At 43.9% G+C, this 15,099-nt stretch overlaps 1 protein-coding gene across 1 annotated transcript in view; it reads left to right on the top strand.

Moving 5' to 3' along the window:
* The window catches only part of LOC126253238 (uncharacterized), a 176,173-nt gene that overhangs the window by 123,965 nt on the left and 37,109 nt on the right, over positions 1–15,099 (top strand). Inside the window, exon 9 of the mRNA XM_049954425.1 lies at positions 5,422–5,586. Coding sequence (XP_049810382.1) covers positions 5,422–5,586 — 165 coding nt within the window. The remainder of the gene's footprint in view (positions 1–5,421; positions 5,587–15,099) is intronic.

Raw genomic sequence — 15,099 nt, forward strand, 5'->3', positions numbered from 1 at the left:
CAGTTAATTAGCTTTGAGGAAAGTTGTAATTTTGCAACACTGGGTTTCCCCGGGTTGGTCCTAGCTTTGAGGGTGTCCTGAGGCATACTGGAGGGATTTCTATACTACTGTCTGGCATAAACCTGGACCTTTTTTCATGTCAATGGAAATTCAATTGGTTGGAAATGACTAAATTGTAGCAAACCTTAATTAAAATTCATTAAATGATGACTGGCCCATAGGTAGTTTCTCTGTTTTAGTCTATTGAAAAACGCAGAAGTGAGCACACTTAGACACTCTCCTACACACACACACACACACACACACACACACACACACACATACACACGATCCAAAGTGATCTTTACAGATTTGATCACTTATATTTCAGGAGTTGAAATAGATAGAAATTTGCGGTTTGCAGCATAATGTTCATGCACCTAAAACTGGTCTCTCCTCCACCCCACCCCCAATAGTTGGCACAGTGTGTGGACTGGTTGGTACAGACCAGATCCGACACCCAGATCCTGCGCAACCCCATTACATTTTTTATTTTCTTTGTGTAGGACCTGCAGGAACTGTGAGCTCGCATCAAATCAGCAACAGCACACGTTAATGAGGACACGCTAAGCCATATGTGTACTGGAATATTGTTCAGATATCCTGTGTGCTACAAATGGTGCACACATTGAAGATGACCATCCATGTGCCCCCACCCCCATCCCTCTACCTACCCCACCCCATCCATTGCTTTTTTTCTGTCGTGACAATCACAATTTTTCTAGCCCTGTCGTGAACTTTTTCAAAAGTAATTCAGCACACCCATTTGTTCGAGATTTAACAAGTTTGTCACGATTTATCCTGAATTAATTGCTCATTTGCTGTAGAAACTATGAAGGTAATGTTAGTGACAATGGCGAACTATGATGAAATTTGAGGTGAATATTTTTATAAACTGTTGGAGAATACAGCCATGATGAAGAAAATTTACAGCATTGATGTTGCAGGTCCTGTACGGGCCTTTCTGGATACAGAAAATGTTAGACTGCTGCTCTGGCCAGCACATTCTCCAGAGCTCTCACCAATTGAAAATGTCTGGTCAATGGTGGCCGAGCAACTGGCTTGTCACAATAAGCCAGTCACTACTCTTGATGAACTGTGGTATCGTGTTGAAGCTGCATGGGCAGCTGTGCCTGTGCACGCCATCCAAGCTTTGTTTGACTCAATGCCCAGGCGTATCAAGGCCGTTATTACAGCCAGAGGCGGTTGCTTAGGGTACTGAGTTCTCAGGATCTATGCACCCAAATTGCGTGAAAATGTAATCATATGTCAGTCCTAGTATAATAAATTTGTCCAATGAATACCCTTTTATCATCTGCATTTCTTCTTGGTGTAGCAATTTTAATGGTCAGTAGTGTACTTTGTTGAGACAATGAGAAGCCGCCAACAGTCGACGATCCCATGCACTATGGTGCCATCTTGCTCATGAGACAACTGAGCTGTATTAAAACTGACTTAATTTATGATCATATTCCTCTGTGCAAATGAATACTATGTTTGAACATGGACATCTGTATAACATGCTTTCACAAATCCATGTTACTCTCATGTGTAATTTGTGTTTGCTGAGTGGTAGGTGTCACATGTCTGCTGACATCAGCACGGAAATGCAAGTGAGGAAACATTACCTCTCACATAACACCACTCCCGGTGGTACATTGTGGCCAGTGACCAACTTGTCTTCTACAGACTGCGTGTGTCCAGGAAAATGATCTGATTTGACCCAGATGTCTGGAATCTTTGAAGTTTTTATCTGAGGTTGGCAGTTTAAGTGATGACAGGCCTACCCCAGCGATACGTGAGCTTAATTAGTTACATGTTAATGACACCTGGAACACCTTAATCCACAACATTGTATGAATCTGTTTTAAGTGACTAAAAGAAAAATTACTCCATTCAGTACATAATTAAATTAACATGTATAAAGTGTTTTTTAACTTTGGCATACCCCCGGAGATATGTCTTCACTTACCCCCGGGGGGGGGGGGGGAGTAGAACTACTGTCTGAGGGGATAAAGTAGCATTCACTGCTTTAGTTCAACTAATGAAAGCACTGCAGGCTGCTCTTACTCAAAAGAATGAATGTATAGCTCAGTCAACTAACACACTAAAGAGTGGTTTCAGCTGAAAGAGTTAATACATGGTTCATCGGACACAAAAACTACTGATGGTTTTCGCTTGAAAAGAAAGGATGAACAATTCAGTCAATATGCAAAGTAAACAGTGGTGTTGAATTTTTTCATTCCATTGCTCCCACGGACTGCTTACACTCAGGAGGGGAGGAATGAATAATAATCCAACTGACATGTCAAACTACGACTGACTGACTCGACTATTTTCATTTGATTGCTCCCACAGTCTGGTTTCATTCAAAAGAATGAATGACTAGTCCAACTAAGTGATTGTTTTCATTCGGTTGCCCTGTCTACATCTTCCCCCTCCCCACCAACAACCAATCAACTAATTTTCCCCCTCATCTTCTCCCCCTCCCTCCTCTTCTTTCCCCCTCCCTCCTCTTCTTTCCCCCTCCCTCCTCTTCTTTCCCCCTCCCTCCTCTTCTTCCCCCCTCCCTCCTCTTCTTCCCCACCACCCCCTCTTCTATCCCCACCACCCCCTCTTCTATCCCCACCACCCCCTCTTCTATCCCCACCACCCCCTCTTCTATCCCCACCACCCCCTCTTCTATCCCCACCACCCCCTCTTCTATCCCCCAACCCCCCTCTTCTATCCCCCAACCCCCCTCTTCTATCCCCCAACCCCCCTCTTCTATCCCCCACCCCCCTTCTATCCCCCCACCCCCCTCTTCTATCCCCCCACCCCCTCTTCTATCCCCCCACCCCCTCTTCTATCCCCCACCCCCTCTTCTATCCCCCCACCCCCTCTTCTATCCCCCCACCCCCTCTTCTATCCCCCCACCCCCTCTTCTATCCCCCCACCCCCTCTTCTATCCCCCCACCCCCTCTTCTATCCCCCCACCCCCTCTTCTATCCCCCCACCCCCTCTTCTATACCCCACCCCCTCTTCTATCCCCCACCCCCTCTTCTATCCCCCACCCCCCTCTTCTATCCCCCACCCCCCTCTTCTATCCCCCACCCCCCTCTTCTATCCCCCACCCCCCTCTTCTATCCCCCACCCCCCTCTTCTATCCCCCACCCCCCTCTTCTATCCCCCACCCCCCTCTTCTATCCCCCACCCCCTCTTCTATCCCCTCACCCCCTCTTCTCTTCGCCCCACCCCCTCTTCTCTTCGCCCCACCCCCTCTTCTCTTCGCCCCACCCCCTCTTCTCTTCACCCCACCCCCTCTTCTCTTCGCCCCACCCCCTCTTCTCTTCGCCCCACCCCCTCTTCTCTTCGCCCCACCCCCTCTTCTCTTCGCCCACCCCCTCTTCTCTTCGCCCACCCCCTCTTCTCTTCGCCCACCCCCTCTTCTCTTCGCCCACCCCCTCTTCTCTTCGCCCACCCCCTCTTCTCTTCGCCCCACCCCCTTCTATCCTCCCCACCCCCTCTTCTCTTCGCCCCACCCCCTTCTATCCTCCCCACCCCCTCTTCTCTTCGCCCCACTCCCTTCTATCCTCCCCACCCCCTCTTCTCTTCGCCCTGCCCCCTCTTCTCTTCTCCTCGCCCCGCCCCCCCTCTTCTCTTCTCCTCGCCCCGCCCCCCTCTTCTCTTCTCCTCGCCCCGCCCCCCCTCTTCTCTTCTCCTCGCCCCGCCCCCCTCTTCTCTTCTCTTCTCCTCGCCCCGCCCCCTCTTCTCTTCTCTTCTCCTCGCCCCGCCCCCCTCTTCTCTTCTCTTCTCCTCGCCCCGCCCCCCTCTTCTCTTCTCTTCTCCTCGCCCCGCCCCCCTCTTCTCTTCTCTTCTCCTCGCCCCGCCCCCTCTTCTCTTCTCTTCTCTTCTCCTCGCCCCGCCCCCCTCTTCTCTTCTCCTCGCCCCGCCCCCCTCTTCTCTTCTCTTCTCCTCGCCCCGCCCCCCTCTTCTCTTCTCTTCTCCTCGCCCCGCCCCCCTCTTCTCTTCTCTTCTCCTCGCCCCGCCCCCCTCTTCTCTTCTCTTCTCCTCGCCCCGCCCCCCTCTTCTCTTCTCTTCTCCTCGCCCCGCCCCCCTCTTCTCTTCTCTTCTCCTCGCCCCGCCCCCCTCTTCTCTTCTCCTCGCCCCGCCCCCCTCTTCTCTTCTCTTCTCCTCGCCCCGCCCCCCTCTTCTCTTCTCTTCTCCTCGCCCCGCCCCCCTCTTCTCTTCTCTTCTCTTCTCCTCGCCCCGCCCCCCTCTTCTCTTCTCCTCGCCCCGCCCCCCTCTTCTCTTCTCTTCTCTTCTCCTCGCCCCGCCCCCTCTTCCCTTCGCCCCCGCCCCCCTCTTCCCTTCGCCCCCGCCCCCTCTTCCCTTCGCCCCCGCCCCCTCTTCCCTTCGCCCCGCCCCCCTCTTCCCTTCGCCCCCGCCCCCTCTTCCCTTCGCCCCCGCCCCCTCTTCCCTTCGCCCCCGCCCCCCTCTTCCCTTCGCCCCCGCCCCCCTCTTCCATTCGCCCCCGCCCCCCTCTTCCCTTCGCCCCCGCCCCCCTCTTCCCTTCGCCCCCGCCCCCCTCTTCCCTTCGCCCCCGCCCCCTCTCCCCACTCCGTCTCCTCCTCTCAACTCTCCCTATATTTCTCAACCCCTCTCCCTTTCCATCATCATCTTTTCTCCCCCTTCCTTCTCTCTTTCCCTTCCCCCTTTCTCCACTCTCCTCCTCCTTCCACATCCCTTTTTGCTCTATCCTCTGTACTATTATTGTCTTGTTTGTGCTCCTAGAAGTAATCTGTCCAAAGCCCCATAACACACCATTGTATCCTTCTCTTCCCCGTCCCTACCTCCATGAGCCCAGGCAACAGCTTTCGTTAATTATCAATAATCCTTGCCCATGGGAGTATACCTATAGTACTCTGTGAGGTTGTGCTTATAGTTGCTCTTTTGTGTGTGTGTGTGGGGGGGGGGGGGCGTGCAATTTTTTTTTTCTGCTATATAAAGAGCTAGTGCTTCAAAGACACTGTTTCCTGTTACATGTTTCTGTGCTCCTCACACTGATTTGCTATAGATGAATGGTTAACTTTCTCTTATTGTAGGTGTAGTTACATCCAGGAATTTGCAATATTTCTATCCATACATGAAGCAGAAGTGTGACAAATGTAATGAAAGTGAACATGATTAGAAAAGAACAAAAAATACTGTTCGCTAATCACTAATGCTGTAATTAGGAGATATTTACTCTATAAATATCTTGCATCAGGTGTGCCATCAATAAATGGTAAACCTTTTTCCTGTATGTTAGATTGTCTACATTTAATTTGTTTCATAGTCAGATTGTGTATTTGTGCAGTTTTTCTGAGCATATTTGTATCACACATTTTTCTGCTATTCCAGACTGCAGGCAAACTACCTTCTAGCATGCTGCAACAAGGAAAAATGTGCTTAGCAACACCAGATGGAGTGTGTTGGTATCGTGCTGTTATAATGGAAATCCATCAGGATCATGTGACAAATAATTTTATTGATTTTGGAGATACAGCTGAAGTACCTATGGAAAGGGTGAGATAAAAAATTAAAGTCATGGTTATTGTAATCCTACATTTGGACATTTTGCCAACATTTTCATTTTGTATCTTTTAGCAGTTTTGTTAAAATAGTAACATGTATAAGAGCTAGTGGAACCAGTGATCACATACACCAAACAATCCTTTTTTATAAATTTGGGCATTATCCTTGTTTTTAATATTATGTATGTGTAGATTTTTTGCAGACTACAGTTGCCACTAGATGTGCTAAAAATCACAGGGTGTATACGACCCGGGACAACCGGGAGATCCGGGAAAAACCCGGGAATTTTTTTCATCCGGGAGGAAACCCGGAATTTTTCAGAATTCCGGGAATTTTTCATTGTTTTAATTTTCAGTTAAATTTTTGTAATTTTGACTGGTAAGGATCGATACTCTAACAAAGGATATTACTGTATCACGCTACTGCAGAATAATACTGCAACAATGAAACGTCAACGAGAAAAAATATGAAAATAAAACATAAACTGCAAAGGAAATGTGCCATATAAAACAACAAAACACAGTGCTCACACAAGCGTTTGCCAACAGCAAAATGTGTCAAAGGCTTTAGAAAGACTATGCAGTACTTCGTACCAACAAATTGCCTCTGATGAGCGTGACGTCACAATTGTTTATATTAGATTCATTTTAGCAGTTATGAGCGCGCTCATGCGCATGTGCAGTTGAGTGGCGTATGAGTTGCATCTCCTCCCCCTTCTGGCTACAGAAATGTGGCTGTTGGCTGTGTAAGCAGTCGCAGCAACCAGCTAGATGCAACTGGAAAAAAATTTACTGCCACGCCCAAGCTGCCAGATTCACGCATGCGCAGCAGGCCCGGATCTATGAGTGGGGGTGGCGCAAACTGAGGTATCTGACCCAGGCGACAATAGTGTATTCTTGAGGAGAAAGAAACCTTGTTTCACAAAGCGCCTAGCATCCAGCGCACGTTGGTCTATCGATTATTCATATGATTTTGAAACGCATCCTTGTTGGTTTTTGAACACACTCTGTAAGTTGCTTTCTGAATGAATCATAAGTTGCTTTTTGAATGCTTGCATAGTGTACGTGATGTCTATCAGGGTAATCAAAAATGTTCAAATGTGTGTGAAATCTTATGGGACTTAACTGCTAAGGTCATCTGTCCCTAAGCTTACACACTACTTAACCTAAATTATCCTAAGGACAACACACACACTCATGCCCGAGGGAGGACACGAACCTCCGCCGGGGCCATCAGGGTAATCCTAGTTTCATCTAGAAATAGACTTTCCCGCAGGCAAAATAGGACCAGGCTATACGAGCTGATCGGAGTAAAGCCGAACGAGTGAACGCCAATTGCGGTCTGATTATGTTGTTGATTGGGTTTGCGAATGATCAGCATTGTTATAATTACTAGGGAAATACATAGATTCAGACTTCCCGAGTAGAAATAAACGACTAACAGGAATAACAGGTAAGAATGATTACACATTATCTTCTCGGTGTATCCGAGAAAATGAAATTTTGTCAGAAAATCTTTGGCCAGATCGCTGCATTAGTAAGGGCCAGTTGTACAGTCCCCATCTAGCAGCCGCTTAAGTTCTGTTCTGGAAGTAGCGCGTACGAACATAACAACGCCTAACCGGAGAATAATCAGGGATAAGTAAACCAGTGATTCTGGCAGGGTTAGTGAAGTTAACCGGCAAATAAGTTTTGACAAAGGCAGGAATAGTTCCAGAATTAGTCATGACAAGATTGTTTGTTAGAACGAGGAAATTTTGTAAGAATATGACAATTCCAAATATATATAAAAATCTCTTACTACTTCTTTTTGATCTCATGCTCGAGAAACTGGAGCGTATGAATGAAATGTGAAACTATTTTCTAACATAAAGCTTTTTGCTTGTAGTAGGCCTAATACGCATTATATATCGGTCTTCGTGAATTATATTATGTCATGTTATAAAAATGACCATTTGTGCCAAAACAGTCTCGTTTATTTGATGTGTGTTACAATTTCGGCAGTGTTAGAAAGGCCTATTTTGTTTTATCTAGCAGACAGTTACAAAATAGACATAATCAGATCGAGAAACCGTACCAGTCTTGGGTACAATTTGTATTAAGAGCTTACACAGTATTAAACAATGATATTTTGATTTTTCATGTAGCAAAACGTTTGACAAACTTTGATGAGGTAACAGATGCTTTCGCAGAAAGGAAAGCACGCCATGTAAAGCTGTAGCAAGATTAGAGAGAATAGAATGCTAGGAGCTAAGGATTGAAGAAATGTGTACTGTCTTGCTTGTCTCTTATCTTTACTGGTTTTGTGTATCCTATATTTAATTTTATGTCACCCAAAATAGAAATTAATTACCTAACAGGCAATAAAGAGTGCAAATTTTCTGACGAGTTGTTCTTCTCCCGATTACAAAATGCGAGTCTTTTTTTTTAAAAAAAGGGCAGGATGTGAAACCGGGTGACTGGGAGCAGGGGAGGCACCACAGGACATTTTAATTTCCACTGTCTTGAATATAGTTTGATGGCATCCAGTACAAAATACACAAGTTTCAATTCCACGGAGCGAAATACAGTGACGTGCGATAGTAGAATGCTGCTGTGTGAAGAGGGGTGGCACTGTACTCTGGCACACTTAAGACCAAATAATATGTTTTATTTCCTCGAATATGTATGTTTTATGTATTAGATTGTCGAGAAAGATGTGCGCTGCTACAAAAGGAACATATTATCGAAAATTCGATTTTTTAAAATTTTTTACGTCGTATCTCAAACGCTTGAGGGAGGGGGACAGGAGGGGGGGGGGATGCCATTATCTTAGTATTGCCCTGGTTCGGAAATATCGTAGATCCGGGGCTGATGCGCAGAGCAGTCTGAGTTATAGTGGGGAAGTGTGTAGTCTCCACGTGACCCATGTTTACATTTAGTGATTTTGCTGTTTCCTCTTCGTTTACTGGTCTCACTTCAAATGAAAACAAAACAGATTTCTGTGGCCGGGAACATTCACATAATTACGGAAGGCTAATATGTTATTAGTTTCAGATTTTATTTTATTTCCACTTTCATGACAGTCATGCATTAATCATCTTGTAGAACACTGGGGTTATTTTTGTCAGTTTGCTAAAGAAATTCGGATTTTATTAACCTTTTTACGCTGAGGCAGTCAATCTGTTTGAAACGAAGTTTTTAGTTCCACACTATTGGCTAGTTTCAACTGCTCGCTGCATTTTAAGTGCATGTGTTCCTCTTCTAGCACGTATGGCATTATGCCCTAATAAAGAATCAAAAATGAGTTCATACAGTACTGGTACTCCAAGAAAATTTACATCCCGAAACCCACACTGAAAAGCTTAATATCAGATCGAGGCCTACTTCATTGGGAATCTGGACATACGAATGTGCTCTTTAAATATACACTTCAGATGTGCCATTTTAGTGTAGTTCACGAAATTCCGATGCTCTTGGAGTATCCTTTGATGGCTTGTTTCTTTTATGACATAATGTAAGATCTTTTAATGTTTTACATGTACGTACATACAGGCTTCCTGCGTCATAGCAACGGCCAAAGCGCGGGGGCGCCCGTTATCGGGCGCTCTCTGACGAGTACTGAAATGAACCTGTTTCTAACAGGTCGCGAGAAAATATTGCAACTGGTGGTTTGAAAAGCGTTACTTTCAAAGTAAATTTTCTTTCACGCAAGCTCGACTGTGGGCGAGAATGTACGATGAATTTCTTAAATCACAGAGCGTTTGATGACGAGCTATTTCGAACCCAGAAGATCAGACATTCACGTCGTTATTACGAGCAAATTGATGTAGTGCTACGGGAAGCTCTCTCCCCTCTGCGGTAGCTAAATTATTTGTGGAAAACTTCGAGGACAAATCACTGGACTCGGCTAAAAATTTTACTGGCACATTTGTTTGATATATGTTAAAGTGTAACACGCGCAATGAAGATCAATGTTACATGTGAAAGCTTAGCTTCTCTTGTAGCTTATTAACCTTAGAGACCAATATTATATGTGAAAGCTTTTCTTTTCTTTTCTTGTAGCAACACTATGTATATTAATTTAAAACATTAACTTTTCCTGTTTGTGTATACGCGCTACTTAACAGTGCTGTTGCTATTAGCTGACTACATCACGTATCATGTGGTCTGAATAACCTCTGTCATCGACTGGCGGCATCACGTGACATGAGCTATGACTGGCTTACAAAAGTGTATCTCAATCTTGATTACAATGGTTCGGAAAGTAACATGCGGTGTTTGGTGGAATTCGAATTTATACTTTCGTAATACGAAAATATGCGGAGTACATGTTGCTGATCATCAAAAATCTTTCCAAAAGGGGTTTTCTTCCCTGAGTTTCGTTTTCTAAAGTGCTGGGAAATTCTATGCCCGTGTATAAAAACATAACCATTCAAAGGATTGATAAGTTTTACAGTTCCGAGGGAAAATATACTGTCACTTAATAACACGGAAAAAGTGTGTTTTCATCCAGGAGGAAGTGTATTTTTAACCGGGAATTCCGGGAATTTTATTTTCCATGTCCACGTATACACCCTGAATCAGTAATCTGTTTTTTTAATGTATAATTATATATAAGTTCTAATTACCATTACAATTTGACAGATAAAAGAATCTACTCACCATGTGGTAGTTGGAGAAAACACAAATAGAAGTTGATGAAATGTGCAGTCTTTCAGAGCCTGTGGCTCATTCTTTTGGCAGAAGGGAAAGAACTGGCAAGATTAGGAACTGGTTAGCGTTGTGGGAAAGTTGCCCAGAACCCCTGACTAGAGGAGACTTACCGGGTGGGATGAGAAGAAAAAATAGATTGTAGTGGGCAGTACTGGATGAGATTTGAGAAATATTCACAAACATTTACTGGTAAGACTCCATAGCAAAAGATTCCTTATGTATTAATTGGATGACACTTTTATTGACTATTACTTAAATTCATATAGATACTTATAATGCAAAATTACTGAGCACAACCATTACTAAAACTCAGTGTAGGTTAGTGACTCACCACAAAACTTCTTATTAAATACTACCTGTTCACAGTCACACGGTGGGTGGCTCAGTTTGGTTAAATGGAAAAGAAAGTAAAGAGAAAGCTCCTGTCTCTCTGTCCATCACCACTTCTTCCCCTCTCTCTGTTGATCACCTCTTCCTGCCCTCTATCTGTCGATCACCTCTTCCTGCCCAGTATCTGTCGATCACCTCCTCCTCCTCCTCCTCCTCCTGCTCCTCCCCTCTCTCTGTCCATCACCTCCTCCTCCCCTCTCTCTGTCCATCACATCCTCCCCACTTTCTCCATATTGTCTTGGCCGCCCTCCCCCCCTGTCCATCTTGTTCTTTCCGCATTTTATGTCCATTTCCTTCCACCCTCTGTAAGCCAATAAACCATAAATAAAACTTTCCTTTTTCTAAGAGCTTTGCCCTATATATATGTGTCCATACATTTCTTACAGTAACTTTCAAAAAATTTAAGTAAATTGGTCAAGAAATTTTCGAGACGATAGGTAATAATGTTTCCCCTCTACTTGTGTACTTATTTATTTATGTATTACATACATTAAAAATAGTTTTATAAAAAGTGAATATTTGTATGCAACGTTGCGTCAAAATTTTGAAGCACTCAGGAAGAACTTCGTGAAATTTAAGATTTTGAACAAACGAACACTTACATTTTTATAAATTTAAATTACAAATACAAAACAAAGTATACATGCAATGCAGTGTTCTGACAGGGCGGAAGAGGTAGACATGATGTTTATATTAATGAACATATTTCATTAGTGCTGAATGTGCACGAGTACTTTATTTTTGTTCTTCAAGTAATGTTAAGACTATTTAAAACTTCTGTTACACTGGTTATACGGCTATTAACAACTAGCAGCATAAATTAGCTAATGCAAGAAGCTAAAGTATGCTGTAGACATGTGGTAATAACATGTATCGGAAGTCTGAAAATGTATATTTAGGAAATTTCACTGATTAAATCCACATTTGTTTGTGTTTTCATTAGATAATAATACTTTTGAACAGGTATTGGTAACATCAAGGCCTTCAGTTTCAAGGAGTTGATGGGCACACTTGCAAAATGATTTTCAAATCTCTTATTTTCTTCCAGTTTGGCCTATCAGCAAACTTCGTTATTGCCTTTGGGTTGTCATGCAGCTATGATGTTGTTCACATAGCACCAAAGGCTGTTTTTTATTGCTAGAGAAATATGGGTTTCACTGAACATTGATAGCCAAAACATTATGACCACTATTACCCATTAGATTGTCACCTGGTGGTGACGGGACATGTGGCATGGTAAGGAAAGTATGTAATCGAAGTAGACACACATGGGAGAGGATTCGTGCAACGCTACAGACAGCAAATGCCCAAAATCCAATGCGTAAGCAACTTTCAAAATGGGTGAAGTGCTATGATTTGCCATTTGGGAATGAGCAGCTCACAAATGGCAAAGCTAGCTGACTGTTCATATGCTACTGTCATGAGTGCGTTTCTTAGAAGGATTTCCATTTGGTTCCCCTAGAATTTCTGTTACACTTTTGTACAGGCAATGCTGCCCTATTGCAATCCTACCAGCATGTCTTGGAATTTGTTAGATGTTTTATTGTGGCTACTTCATAAGGACTTCAAACACTACAACAGTACTCAAGAATTGGTTGCAGTAGCGTATTGTATGCATTGCTCTTTATAGATGCATTGCATTTTCCCAGAACCCTTCGAACAAATCTAAGACTTACGTTCACTTTCCCTAATACTGATTTTATGACATCTTTCCATTCTATATCCTGTCTTATTATTACCTCCAAATTATTACACAATTTGACATGCACAAGATGTTCACCACTAATTTTATAACCAGGTTCTTTTCCTTTGTTGTAAGCATTATCTTACATTTATTTGTATTTAATAAGAGCTGCCATTCATAATACCAAGGGGAAATTTTGTTATTGTCTTTCTGAAATTTTTTACAATTGGCCAGTGAAAATACTTTCCTGTGCTCAACAGCATAGTTAGGGAACAATCTTATAGTGCTGCTGATGCTGTCTGAGAATTAAAAAGCTGAACTAAAGAATAATTGTTGTCCTTCTATGTTCTGTTAAATTCATCGAGGATTGGAGGAGGGCAAACGTGAACTAAGTGTAAGAGGTATAAATAGGGACATGATAAAATTGTAATATTTTATAGTCATTTTCAGCATTACTTTTTTGCCAATTTTTCTACTAGTTTCTGATGGCTATTTTTTGAAGCACCATATACTCCTTATTTTGGTCTTATTTAATTGTTTTTCAATGTTATGTTGAAAATGAAAATATGCCTATCAGTTACATTGCACTTTCTGACATAATAAATGACATTTATTTGCATTATTTGAACATTGTCCCAACTTCCCAAGGTTCTCATCTGGCACATTTTGCCATTGATCTGTCAATACAGAACAGCCACCTGGTGTCTATATTTGAACATGGAAGTAAACTGTCTTCAGCAAAACACCAGACATTTGACGGTGTCCAAATTTCTTTTAAGCATGAGAAGTTGCTTTTTCAATAAATAATGAAAGGATTTGTATCCTTTCAGAGTGTATACACTGTTGAATCCTGCCATTACTGGTATAACTGTTTCTTTGCCACATCAGTATTAACAGATATCATCATCATCCTCATCCTCTGGTTGAAACAAGATCGTATGACTGAATACAGACTTGCATGGATGTAAGGCTTTAAGTGTTAGCCTAGTTTGAAGGTGCAACCCATTGTGTTTCAACATTTCCCTCACAATTGCCTAAAACATGCCCCTCCATTCATCACCATTTCATCAGAAAAAAATGGTTTTGTCACAATAATGAAGCAAGTTTAAAGTATATCTGGTGATGTCATATTTCCCAATAGTTTTGCCCAGCAATTGTAGTGTGCAAGTACAATTACAGAATCCACCAAGTGTGGTACTTTAGCTTCACAAACACACAGATAAATGGCTGGTCGCTTTGCTTCCATCACCCGATCACAGTAAAGGACATAAGATGTCATGTAAACATATTTTTGGCAGTGAAACAGAGCACTGTGATTGTTTATTTCAGTAGCAGTAGCCAGCTGAGACACAATCAGCAACAGGTGAGTAACCGATTTTGTGACTTTTACAGATTCCTAACCGGGAGTGAATTTTATGAGATCATCTGTGTGCTTTAATAGTTTAGCTTCATGTGTTTCTGCTTGTTTATTTAATATATAATAGCCACGGTGCTCACGTTTTCGTTTGCGTCGGAAAGTAAATTGATTTTGTGACACATTACAAGTTCCTATTCAGGGGCGAATTATTCCTGCGCTTCAGTCAGTATTTATCTGCATAGTTTAGTTTTCCACTGTCTTTAGTATGGACAGGGACTGCGATTGTTGTGTGCAGGTGCGAGCCGAGTTGGTGACACTTAGCTCTCAGCTTCAGGCATGATGGCTTCGGTTACACAGCTTGAGGCTGCATTGGATGGGCACCACTGTTGTGGGCAGGCCGGCCGTGGGGATCCAACGGACATCCAGCACATCTGAGTCCTCCAATCGGTCCTCACCAGCGGGCAGCCCAGTTACTGCTCGCACTGAGGTTGACCCCTCACCTGTGGTAGAGTGTGGAGTTGCCCCACGGTGTAGCAGGCGGCGAAAGACTCTCCAGGCAGCCGCACACGAGGCTTCCCCAGTTTGTCTGACCGATAGGTTCTAGGTGCTGTCTGTGGCTGAGACTGTCGCTGAGCTAGATGCTGTCACCTGTCCTGTTTCAGAGGAAACCTCTCAGCCTGCAAGATACAGACAGTTACAGAGGGTGAGATTATTGCTGGTTGGGAGCTCCAACGTTAGGTGCGTTATGGGACCCCTTAGGGACATGGCTGCCAAGAAGGGAAAGAAAATCAATGTGCACTCAGTGTGCATACTGGGTGGAGCCATTCCAGATGTGGAACGGATCCTCCCGGATGCCATGAAGAGCACAGAGTGCAGCCAACTGCAGATGGTTACACATGTTGGTACCAGTAATGTGTGTCACTTTGGATCATAAGAGATTCTCTCTGGTTTCGAGCGGCAGACAAAAGTGGTAAAGGCTGCCAGTGTTACCTGCGAGATGAAAGCAGAGCTGACCATTTGCAGCATAGTCGACAGGATCGATTGCAGACCTGTGGTACAGAGCCAAGTGGAGGGTCTGAATCAGAGGCTCAGACGGTTCTGCGACTGTGCAGGCTGCAGATTCCTCAACTTGCGCCAAAGGGTGGTTGGGTTTCGGGTTCCGCTGAATGGTTCAGGTGTCCACTGTATGCAGGAGGCGGCTACATGGGTAGCAGGGGCTGTGTGGTGTGGACTAGGCTGTTATTTAGGTTACAGGGTCTCAGGAAAACACAAGAAGGGCTTCAGCTACAAAGGGTGCAGGCCGAACACAGGAAGACCGTAGATACAGGAACCATCGGTACAACAGTTGTAAATTGCCATAGCTGTGTTGAGAAAGTACC

Source organism: Schistocerca nitens, chromosome 4, assembly GCF_023898315.1.
Source record: "Schistocerca nitens isolate TAMUIC-IGC-003100 chromosome 4, iqSchNite1.1, whole genome shotgun sequence".
In the NCBI taxonomy this organism is placed as follows: Eukaryota; Metazoa; Arthropoda; class Insecta; order Orthoptera; family Acrididae; genus Schistocerca; species Schistocerca nitens.